The 12,934-nt window shown below is 37.0% G+C and overlaps 1 protein-coding gene across 2 annotated transcripts in view; it reads left to right on the plus strand.

The window, feature by feature from the left end:
- The window catches only part of cux2b (cut-like homeobox 2b), a 124,379-nt gene that overhangs the window by 92,041 nt on the left and 19,404 nt on the right, over positions 1 to 12,934 (plus strand). For both annotated transcript variants that reach the window (XM_030144059.1, XM_030144060.1), the window contains exons 9-14: positions 701 to 749; positions 1,435 to 1,530; positions 7,921 to 8,112; positions 9,216 to 9,274; positions 9,367 to 9,415; positions 9,637 to 9,736. In XM_030144059.1, the coding sequence (XP_029999919.1) occupies positions 701 to 749; positions 1,435 to 1,530; positions 7,921 to 8,112; positions 9,216 to 9,274; positions 9,367 to 9,415; positions 9,637 to 9,736 (545 nt within the window). The remainder of the gene's footprint in view (positions 1 to 700; positions 750 to 1,434; positions 1,531 to 7,920; positions 8,113 to 9,215; positions 9,275 to 9,366; positions 9,416 to 9,636; positions 9,737 to 12,934) is intronic.

Genomic DNA, 12,934 nt, shown 5'->3' on the forward strand with positions numbered 1-12,934 from the left:
TAATATTTAGTTTTTATCATGAATCAGTTACTATAGCATCTTGTTTCTCGTCACAAAAGGTGGTTATGTTCAAGGTTTTCTTTATATTTACCTTTTCAGGGGTACTGTATGCACATGGAGAAAATTAAATTGAACTTCAAGACCTTGGCCACTCTTGGCATTGTCTTGTTTTAACTAAAGTAAACTATTGAATTAAAGGTCAGAATATAACTCTTCATTGGCACGTGTTTGAATAAAATGAGAATTTGTGTTTATTTTAAAGTCTAATAACTGAATGTCTCCCAAACAGAATCTTTAAAGATTAAAATCTTTGTGATTTAGCCAGTTGATTTGCAGAAATACCACAGGTGGTCAAAATAACACAAAATACAGTGTTTTCAGAACTAGATTGAAACAAAGAAATCAAGTTCATAATCACCTTTAAACAATACTATCCTAATGTTTTAACTTAAGAGTTCAGCAATCAGTATTTGGTGGAATTCAATCACAGCTTTTGCGTGTTTTTAAGTCACTGCTGATGCAAAAACACAAGCACTTTAACTTTGATGGTCTATGTCCAAACATCCTCCACATCCCATAGACTCAGGTCTGGAAATTTCTTATCTGAAGTTTTCCAAAGCTGTGTATAATTATGAGAATCTATTAAACAAGACTCCTCAGTAAAGTCCTCTTGTTGTCCCGTCTTGTTTTGTGCGTTCAGGGCAGAGGAGGTCGACGCCATCATGGCCAATCTGGAGAAGGCAAACCAGGTGAGTACAGTCTTCCTCTGCACTTCCCTGATTGAGATGCTCCTTCGTTAAGGTAATCACTCCTGTAATCAAGCCTCGGCTTTAATTAGACACCCTCCGTCCTGTGTCCCCCCCCTCCCACCCCCCTCCTCCTGCCGCCTCCCCTCCCCTGAGTATGTGATTAGCGAGTGTAAACCTCAGCCCCCGTCGGTGGGCGCTCTATGGCAGCACGGCTCCACACAGCAGAGAACAGGAGACTGCAGAGCACGATTGATGCCGGAGTGGCGAACGCCGGGGTTCTTCGTTATCTCATTGCCTTGATTGCTTCCCATCCGAGTGCTACTTCTTTCTTCTCCCCTCTGCTTTTTTCTCTCACCCTTTTTTTTTCTCACTCTGCTGCTCTCTGCTAGCAGCTCCTAGATAAATGTTCTCAAAATGAATCATTAATTAGCAGGCCGGGTGTGACAGAGCAGGTAAACAGTTTGGGGAATAAAGCGGGCTGACTAAACAGCCCCCTCAGCAGAATAAACTGGTGGCTGCACTCATCTGCTCAGGCCCCTGCTCAGGTTTTCTCTCGGCTCTAAATTTCAGAGCTAGCGCGCCTCCTTTGATTTATGTATATGCTCTCACCTTGATCATCTCATTAGCCAATTGATGTGGCTGGTGTATGAAAACTGTAACGGTGTGATACGATGTTTGTGCACAGAGAGCGGAAATGGCCCAGAGGGAAGTGGAGAGGCTAAAGGAACAGTTAGCCAGCGCTACCACAGGGAACTGCCATCCAGCAGAGGGCACTAGCAGGGTAAGAAGAGTTTTATTACCTCAACCAAGGAGGTCACATGTTCACCTGGATCTGTGTGTTTGTTTGCTTTTACGTCTGGCAGGAGGATGATGCAAAAGCTGTAAAAGCGTTCCTGTTGATCCTAAAAAGTCTTAAAAGCCATTGAAATCTGGAAAAAAAGACCTTTTTTGGTGTTAAATGTACAGTAAATTACCTATGTTGTTGGTCATTCCTTCAAACCTTTATTTAGGCTTTGAAAATGATTAAGTTTAACCCTTTCATGCATGAATTATGAGAACCTTGCTTGAGTTCTTTTTTTTTTTTTTTGAGTGTTTTTATTCCACCTTAGGCATGAAAAAAACAATACAATTGAGGTTTGTTTGTTTGTTTGTTTGTTTTTTTCATGGATTTACAAAAATGTCCACACAGCTACACCATGCATTATATTCTTGAAGCAAAGAAACAAGTATTTAAAACTCAATATCAGAAAATGATATGAAAACAATGAAATAAAAACATGTTTAATGGTGCAAATCTGATATTTTCTTACATTTTAACATATTCTAATACTAATTATGACTCACTTCATGGAGATAATATGCAAAAAATAACAATTAACTCTTTCCCCGCCATTGACGAGATATTCCGTCAATTGCTTCCCAACGCTTCCCCGCCAATGACGAGATTTTCCGTCAATCCGTGTTTTCACTGTTATACTGTAGTTGGAGGTGTTGTGGATCATGTGAATTACTTTCCTTAGTCCAAAAACAAACAATTAAGCAGCTTTTTCGGAAAAATGACGGGCCGGGTTTAACGTTTTTGCACTGGAGTCTCCGTATCCCATGGCAACGCATCCAGCGGCAGTCACTTAATGAGGAAATGAAGACTGCAGGAACCGCGCGCAGTTTCAAAAGCCTTAAAGATGATTATGGAGACAGAGTCTGACAATTCAATATATGATGGAGCTACAGAAGAACCATTTAGAGACAGGAATGGAGAAACAGAAGGTGAGGGAGACGAAGACGGAACACGGGAAACAAGGAGCGGCTCAGGTCCGACACGGAGGTGCGGGTGGGGGGGGGGGGGGCACAGAGCGACACGGAGAAAATGACAGACAGGAGGAAGAGAAAAGAGACATTTGTAGAGGACATTCAAGGAGAAGACAGACATACAGACATGGGACAGGACAAAGGAAAGCTAGTCTGCATCTGTTAGAGTGAGTTCAGATTCAGACTGAGGACACAGAACATATTCAGCTGTAGAATGTCAGCAGGACACATGGAAGACACTTTTGGATTTGGCTTTTGTATGAAATAAATAAATACATATATTCATACAGAGATAAATAACTAGATGTCCATATAATTATTTACAGATCAAACACAGCAGCTGGTCCAACAGGAGGACCTGGTGCAGCCAAAGGCCAGAAATCTACAGTATTTAGTGCATTTGTTTCTTTTTTTCTTGAAAATGAGGAATATTGAGGTGTTTATATCCAAAAGCTAAACTACTATGTGTTAGACTTATAACTGATGTATGTAAATGTGCAAAGTTTAGAAGGAACCTGGTGCTTTACAAGATGTTCGGTCTAAAGTTTGGTGTGGATTCCCCTAACATTTTGTGGAATGATGGGATATCTTAGAGCTGTTTGTTACTATTATTGCTGTTATTATTATTTTATTTTGTGATTTTGAAGATAGTGTTACTGTTGGTGAATAAGAAAGAGTCAAAAATGTAAATAGGAAATCAGTTTTCTCTTGAAAATCAATATCTTTGAAAAAAATGCAATTTTCTCAGCTTTTTGCTCAAAATTCAGTTTTTTCCTGAAAATGACCAATATTCAAATGTTTATATCTCACGAACGAATAAAGATAGAATAAAATAGTTTTTTGTGTTTAAAAGTTGAAGTTCTGTTCTTTCTTTTGATGTATTCAGTGTTCACATACTCCTAACACAACATTTTCAGTGAGCCTCCAAAGATTAGTGAAAATGACCAAAACGGCTGGCGCTGGCTACCAACTCACTGGAAAATGCTCTGGCGGGGAAAGAGTTAACAATTGATTTTCACTCAAGAACCAATCAAGAACAGCAAAGTTACAGTAATGGTATGAAAACCCATGAATATACAAGAGAACAGCTGTAGAATAGCTGTCCACTGTAGCGACCACTATGCATGAAAGGGTTAATGTTAAGCTACAAAGATGTTTATAGACAAAAACAAGTAAAGTTAAGAATGTTCAAATAAAAATACTCAAGAAATGTTGCACAAATTGACACGGATGTATAAACAGTTAACACACCGACTAACACCTGCCTGAATCACAATAAATCAGAACAATTGTTTTATCTACATAATCATATTTGACCGGTCAGACAAAGACTCATCTCCCACACGGCTTATTTATGCAAACGTCACGTAATTGTCACAATACAAAATGTTACTGCATATAGACTTTTCCCTTGTCATGTAGATGCAAAGGGAATAAGATGAAATTTTCATGCATTTATCCTTTTTTATTCCAGTATGTGTGTGAACAGATCATGAAGTACCTTAAAAATGAGCCCCTTCTTCCCTGACTGTCTCTGCCTACATTCATAACAGCATGTACACTGAATTTGAAGTCAAGGCTGAATGTTCTTTGGCATCCTTATGGTCCCTCTTGAGTTCTTTATGGTTGAAAAATTGTGAAAAAATTGTTGTTAAAAAGGAAAAAAAAGTGCATCTCCATAAACTGTTTTGGAGTGAATAGACGTCTGATTGGAGTTACAGCCTGTCAACACTGAAATGAGAAAAGAACATGCATTTATTTGCATGTAGTTGCTGTATATTCCTTCAGAATCCCTCAAGTTCAACACGTATCAGATACAAACCAGCAGTGTGTCATGTGGCCAGAAGGTGGTGATATGAACTGAATTCCACACGACTTTAACCCTTTCATGCACGAATTATGAGAACCTTAATCACATTTTTTTCCTGAGTGTTTTTATTCCTCTTTAGGCATGAAAACAACAATGCGATTGAAAATTTTCTTCTGAAAAATAAATTAAAAAATAAAATAAAATAAAATAAAAAATAATTTAAAATTTTTAAAAAATACATAAAAAAAAAAAGAAAAAGAAAATAAAATTCTTATGAACCTATTTTTCATGAAGTTGCAAAAATATCCATTCAGGTGGACACCACACATTTAATTTTTGAAACATGTATTTACTGATAAATTGTGTGAAAACTATGGAGAGGGCTTGTGATTCTGGGGGTTTATGCTCAGGAGAGATCTACATAATTTTACCAATTCATGTCAGAAAAGATATGTAGTGTCTTAAAACTTTAATAAAGATATGTGTAAAAAACAAAAAAAAACAAAAAACAGAAAAGAACAACAAAATCCATGAAAATAAAAGAGAACAGCTGTAGAGTAGCTGTCCACTGTAGTGACCAGTATGCATGAAAGGGTTAATTAAAGCAGAACTATGCAAGATTTTAGCATTTTGGTTCTACTATGCTGCTTTTGTAGCATTTTTCTCTGTGGAGCTCCCCCTACAGTTTTGAAATACACATTCACTTGTTGTAAAACCCACACCTAACCCTCCCCCTCCGACCATGCGCATTTGTTTTCATTGGAGCCTGTTATGAGAAGGCAATGAACACCTTTACAACCAATAGCAATCATCAAGAGCACAAATTCGCTGAAATACATAGAGTATACTGCTAAAATTTGCTTAGAGGTCTTATTTATGTCTTTGTGCATAAGAAATCAATATAAGTGAATCCCCAAAAGAACTTTGTGTTGGTAAATGCAAGTTATGCAAATTTACAGGATTTCAGTTCTGTTGCAACATGTTGATGGTCATATGAACTATGTTTTCAGGTCAAAAATGTCCCATTTCATCACAATTAATGTGATATTTTCATGTCGCAAATGGCCAAGTTATATTTTAACTGAATTTATCTGAAAAACAAATATTCTATTCTTTTAGATTCCTCAATTTTTCTTACAAGATTATATACTACATATCACGTGTTTTATTTTTTCAGGTTGCAATATGGAGTATGGTGCTGATCCATCCTGCTTATGTTATGTGAATACATACATTAAGAATGTCACACGTCACTTTTTAAATCAACAGTTTTCTAATAATAAGCATTTTTATAAAGAAATAACAGTTCTATATTGTTATTTGCGCTTTAGTATGATGATAAACTATACAATAAATAATTCTGATCCTAGTTTTTGCACAGGGATCATTTGTGGAAACGGTGACATGGCTGCCGAGCATCAGTATGATGGGATCTGTAACAACCATGTCACATCCGTCCACTGCCACATTTTGTGTTTTTGTGTCAGCTGTTATTGTTTTAGATCCACAATACTAACATTTATGAATAAGAGGGTAATTGGCAATAGTAAGTATATGAGTTTATTACTAATAAAGTACTGGTACTGACCAGATCATCATGGGTAATGTCACATCCGTCCACCAGCAAAAGTTTTCACATACACGTGCTATTCAAAATCCAATATTTCTGAAAATATAACTTCCACTGTCAAATAATATCAGTAGTCTGTGCACAAATGTATTAGCATTATTTCAACACAGTTCTATGCATTTCTTACAACTTTTTTTTTTTTTTTTTGACAAAAATGGCCACTCATTTGACCCCCCCCAGTAAATTTTAGCCGTATAGAGAATTTGTCTCAGCGATACTTACAAGTGCAACAGCAACAACTCTTTTTCTTTCAGGTCTCACCATTCTGTAAAAGCTTGACCAAGGCAGACTCTTGTCTTATTCCTCATTTGATCACTCATTCTTTTCTTCTTCCTCCATCCTGTGACAACGGCCACCTCTTCCTTTTCTCTGCCATGGTAAACCCCTGTGAAATGGAGGCATGGCTGGCTTGTGTTTATATCTTGCCGGTGGTACCTGGCTGGGGGTGTGTTTGTGCTGTAGTGCCGTAAACTGTGTCGTGTCTCACAAGAGATGAGATCTAGGCCCCCAGGATGGTGGCAGACAACTTGCATGTGCCATATTCAGCCCTAGAGACCCTAGTGGGAAGGGGGAGGGCTTCCATTCTCCCCCTATCAAGCCATTTAACAATCACAATTACTTTGAAGTTGTTTAATGAAGGTAAAAGTCTTGCATAGTTCCCCTTTAAAACAGTAGAAATAGCACAGTGTTTGTTCAGGGAGATTTAAGGGTTCAAGTCAGCTGATTGAAATGTTTGCTATGTCTATAGGAAATGGGTGTCCATTACCCTCTAACTGTATTTACTCATTTTCTGCAGAATTGAGGATGTTTATTCCATTTCTGTGAACATTTTCCAATGCAAAACCTCCAACTGTGTATAAAACACATTCATGGAAAACACACTTAATATCCCTCTAAAGCTACTTTATAACAGCAATAGTTAGCTACCAGAAACTTGGCTACAGTTAGCAACAAAACTTCATACAAGCATGGTACATATCACACCTTTAATCCATAAAAATGGCCTTAATTGGTGTCTTACAGTAATATTTCAACAGTCTTAAAGATGCTAGGGCATGGTAAACAAATGATTTAGGACTAATTATTTCCTGACACTGTCATTCTTTTGTATTTACTGAAAGCCTCTTGTACTCATGTTATGCAGATTAGGTATAGTGGTTTCCATGAACACAGTGATAAACAGTTATACAAGTTAAATGATTGAGTAGGAAAGTTATTCAGTGCAATCTTTGAATCTAAACTTTCCCACACACTTGAATGCATTCATCCCTAACCCTAAGTAACTAATCTTGTTTTTCTTCTATTTTGGCTGCATTAAGTTGGTCAGAAATTTAGTGGCATTAAAAAAAAACCTTAAAAAGCTTAAAATCTAACTTGCATTAAGCTGTAGAAACCTTTTACCACGACAGCTTTCACAAAACTTGGTGGAGTGGAAAGACATGAGCCAAGGACAAACTTAAATTTTGGAGCAGATCCCTGAAACAGAGCCAGTTGATCGTTGCCTTGGTGTTTTTGTGATTTACTGCCCAGAGGTCACCTGTCCATCAACAGGCTCTAAGCACCGTGATGGTTTTTAGAAAACTGCATATGAAGCATCAGTCAAGTCAGTGTTATTTATGTTTATTTTGCTTCATAGGGCTTTAGAATCTGTAAAATAAGCACCTCCCTCTGCTTGAGTAAGGACCGCCCCCTCCAACAAAAAAACACCTTTTAATGGGTGAAAATGGAAGGACCATCAGAACATCACCCCAAAGGAGAAATCCAATTAACTGTTAATGTTATGTTTCAACTGTTTGACTTAGTGAATCACTAATGAGGGTGCATGTCACCCCTTGCCTTCTTACAAATCCTCACCTCCTCACTACCTTCATCACTTTTTTCTCCTCCTTGTCTTCTGCTTCCTCCCCTTCTCAACCTGTCAGGAGAAAAATGAGAAAGGTGAGGTGTCGCCCTCTCAGCTGGAGGCTGCCTTGCTGGCTAAAGACCGTGAAATCCTCCGGCTCCTCGAGAACATTCAGCGGCTGCAGTTCACGCTGCAGGAAGTTCAGGAAACCTCAGCCAATCAGATCATAGAGCTGGAACGCCAGCTGGCCTATAAAACAGAAGCTATTGAGGTGAGTATGTGTGACGCACAGGAAGTGACAGAATGTGACTAATGTCTCCTCAGACACCAGTGACTGATAAACACACTTTTATTTCTAACATTTTTGTGCATAGAACTCTGGTAATTCACTGTAAAACCTGCACAAAATAAATAAACACAGTGAATACAAGTTGTTAAGGGTCTAGAGCAGTGCACAATGTTTTCTAGGACACAGACGAAGAGGAACGGGAAGGTAAAATGTGAAAACTGAGATGCACTAGGACTCTGTTTAATACTTTATTTCTAAAGCTCTGAGTCATAGACAAAACCGCTGTCAAAATGTATCAGTAATCACAATAAATGTCAAATTGTTTCTTTTCAGTTCGCAGATTTTTTTGCCCTGAGAGAAAGTTGAAAGAACCAGATGATTATTTGTGGTTTTTAAATTATTTGTGAAATAATGTAGTCTCCAATTTTGTTATTTAGTGGTGAATGTTTCAGAACAAATCAAAATATAGAAATTACTGCAATCATAGTTCCTACTCAACAAAATGAAAGTGGCATAAAAGATAGTTATTTGTTGTAAATTAAAAAAAAAACAAAACATGACAAACACTTTCCAAACAGTAAAATATTTTTTAAAAAGCTAGAAAAAAAATACGTTATAATGATAAAATGTGTGTTCAGCATAAAACAGTCAAACATTAGAACCAAGTGTTTTAGCTAAAAATGAATAAAATGAAGAAACAGTTACTGCATTATTATCATCATTATATAGGATAATATCTCTATTGCCCACATTACTCCACTCAAATAAAAGTTTATGAAAGACTTTACACATCCATAAAGTTTCAAAGCCTGAGTATCAACATGAGTAAGGAAAACCTATCAGAGTAAACATCCCCTAAAATACAGCACATCTATAATCCTTGAGATTTATTGTCTGCTCACTAGCATGGAAACACAAAAAAACTGAGTTTACTGTCATGGAAAACATTTACTGTCACTGCACCAAACAGAGCAACAGAGGCTTGTGGTTCTAAACATTTATTGCCAAACATCAGTTAACTTGATAAACAAAAATGGCATGAAACCAACAAAATGAATTGCGCTTCTCATTTTTTGTCTTTTCAGAGATTAGAAGCTAAACTGCAATCCCAGATGGACTATGAAGAGATTAAAACTGAACTCAGGTGATCATCAATGTGGACTGAATCTGTAATTCATTCATAATGATTTGTGCTCAGGTTCATTGTTTTGAACTCCTCTTTGTTTTCATCTGCAGTATCCTAAAGGTAATGAAACTGGCTTCGGCAAATGGCAGCTCGACCCAGGTATGCGTTACCCTGTTGCTAATGCTGCAAAGTAGTTTTCCCTTTGCCAAAGTCGACCTTTGGTTTCCTCTTAATGTTCTCTCGGTGTCAGAGAAGAAAAACTACAGCAGTGCCATTGAATGCCTCACTGATCGTCATCCATTATAAGGATATCTACAGCCACTGTAATTGATTAATCGAAAATTAACAGCTTGTGTGTGTGTGTGTGTGTTTGTGTATAGGATTCTGCCAAAGCTGCAGAGGCACTTTTGCTGGATAAAGAGGCCTTTCTTCCATCTCACAAATATCTGGTGGATAAGGCACGACTTTTGCACAGTAACGGTAAATTATCTCATGCTTCATTTTCTACCTCTAGTGAACAGTTGAAGTAGTTTATAGCGCACATTTCTGCACTTTAAAGAGGCAGCCAGTTTTGTCATCCTCTAAAAACTCCCCGTTCTTCGCTGATTGCTTGGTACCTATTGGTCAGGCTCAATTGATTCTCAAGTCGATGTTTTTCAGACTTAAATCTCTTTGTATAAACTGAGCCTGCGAGATGTATTCTGTAGAGCCCGACCGATCCAGGATTTTTGAGGCAGATACCAAAGCTGTGGTTACATGAACGATACTTCTGATTAGAGATTACAGCTAAATATTTTACAACTGATGCTAAATGAAGTGGTTCCACCTATCACGAAGAATCTGATCAGCCAGGAATATAACAGAAGAAGTTATCCAATTTTTCACAACAGTCACTCCATACAATTGAAGAAGATCCATTTTGTGTCTGTGGTAGAAAAATCTGTCAATGGGGAACACAAAAGTCAAGTCTGGTCTTACGTATGAGTTTATTCACCCCTTGCAAGGAGGACCCCTCTGTAACGACAGCACAAGGCTAAAGTGTAGGAGGGAAAGGGGTTAGGAAAAGCACAGGCAGTGAGTTTTTATACACACAAGATATGACATGACAGACATGATACTTACAGAAATGAGGGCAAAGTTAAAGTCAGCTGACAGGTGGTCAAAACATCATGGAGCCATCATGAGATAGACAGGAGACACTCAGGGCCCCTCTACTATGAAAAGGGGGAGAGCCACAAGATGTAAGATGGGGGGGACCTCAGGTCATGTGTGTTAGTGGGAGACAAAACACTCCATGTTCCTCTACTGTACGATGGTCCAAGGGTGTGCTGTGACATATGGCAGTGTGATCACTTAGAGAAAGAAGAGGTTTAAAGTAACAGGCACACAAGTTATATAAAGATATGAGTTTGCCTAGTTAGTTGGGAATTACACAAATGTCAGATATGAGTAGCCCAAGTGACCTGGGTTTGACAGTTACATAAGTAACATGTAATTTTGCCACTACATGTCCTGGCAACAATATTGTATTTTATTATGTGTTCAGGAATCCTTAAATCAATTAGATTATGATTATTATTATAAGTATTATTAACACATTGTCCAAGGTTTACACCACTACTCTTAAACAATTGGCTCAGTTCCATAGCAATCAGTCAAAGAGATTCAATTCAAAGTGTCTTATTGTCATGTATACAGTAAAGAAACAGGTTTCCCTGTACAATGAAAATCTTACTTTTCCATCCACACTGAATGCCAAGAGAATTTAAGGTGTGTGTGTGTATATGTATATGTGTGTGTGTGTGTATATATATTTTATATATATATATATATATATATATATATATATATATATATATATATATATATATACACACACACACACACACACACACACACACACACACACACACACACACACAGGGTGGGGAAGCAAAATTTACAATGAACATTTAGTTGTTTTTTCTCAGCAGGCACTATGTCAGTTGTTTTGAAACCAAACATATATTGATGTCATAATCATACCTAACACTATTATCCATACCTTTTCAGAAACTTTTGCCCATATGAGTAATCAGGAAAGCAAACGTCAAAGAGTGTGTGATTTGCTGAATGCACTCGTCACACCAAAGGAGATTTCAAAAATAGTTGGAGTGTCCATAAAGACTGTTTATAATGGAAAGAAGAGAATGACTATGAGCAAAACTATTACGAGAAAGTCTGGAAGATACTATTAAAGAAGAATGGGAGAAGTTGTCACCCGAATATTTGAGGAACACTTGCGCAAGTTTCAGGAAGTGTGTGAAGGCAGTTATTGAGAAAGAAGGAGGACACATAGAATAAAAACATTTTCTATAATGTAAATTTTCTTGTGGCAAATAAATTCTCATGACTTTCAATAAACTAATTGGTCATACACTGTCTTTCCATCCCTGCCTCAAAATATTGTAAATTTTGCTTCCCCACCCTGTATATATATATGTATGTGTGTGTGTATATATATATATATATAAAATGAATAATTTAACTAGGAAATTAAAATAAACAAAACAAAGCAGCATTTAAGAACGGCATTCAAAAGCAAATGAGCGTAAAAATGACTAAGTAAATATATATTTACAGAAATGTGCAATGTATAAGTAATTATGCAAACTGTCTGGGATAAATGGTATGTAATACGTGCAAAACTGCCAGAGTTGATCTCTGTTATGATTTTTAACATTCTACCCATAGACTAGTGAATTCAAACACTACCTCAGAAGATCTAACATTGATTAGATGATCATATTGGTGAGACAGTCGAGGTGTTAAGACACATGAGGCCCATTTCCAGCAGCTTTTATAGTCAACCCATGGACCAAACAGGTGGATTTGTACATCTTTTTTTTTCCTTTATGTCATCAAAAGCAAAGGTAAAAAAAAAAAAAGACCAAAATCACCAAATTTGTAAGTGTTCTCTCCCATCACAGCTAGAAAATCCACTCTGCTGTACTACAAAACTAACTGTTGTAAGGTTCAGTAACATTATCTGACTGTAATACATGTGATCAAAGCAGAAGCTAATTAGTTGCAGGTTACCTGTTAAGTTTTCATCAACAGTGAAACAGGCAAAATTAGAATCTGTCTCCTCTAAATATCTGTGGGTTACATGAGGCTTTTTATTCTGTCAGGATTATTATTTATGATGTTAGTGGAATATTAGGCTCCATGTAAATGGAGCTGATGGTCCTTCAAATGTAACTATCAAACAGTTGTGGAAAGATATGTAATGTAGGTGGGATAGTACAAAAAATACAAAAAAAGGAGAGAATCCCAACAAAAACCTGGCAGTGCATGATTTTTACATCTTTACTTAAAAAAAAAAAAGGCAAAGGACATTCCATGAAAAATACATCCGAAAAAACTGTTGCATTACGTTGTTTCCAATTAAGACAATTTTTTCATGTAAAAAAGCTGAATCTTTTACTTTCCTGGGTGTCAGGTCAGCCAGTATCAATATATTTATTCTCACCAATGTAGTTATGATGATGAAGCCCATATGAACTTATAATTATATCAGTTGAGCTCAAGATATTTGGCATTACATGATAAAATAGCAAGTCTTTGAATCAGGGGTACACCAATTATATTAACCCAGACCAACTACTGAATCCAATATTCACATTTTTGTTATTATTG

Source organism: Sphaeramia orbicularis, chromosome 9 (assembly GCF_902148855.1).
Source record: "Sphaeramia orbicularis chromosome 9, fSphaOr1.1, whole genome shotgun sequence".
Classification (NCBI taxonomy): Eukaryota; Metazoa; Chordata; class Actinopteri; order Kurtiformes; family Apogonidae; genus Sphaeramia; species Sphaeramia orbicularis.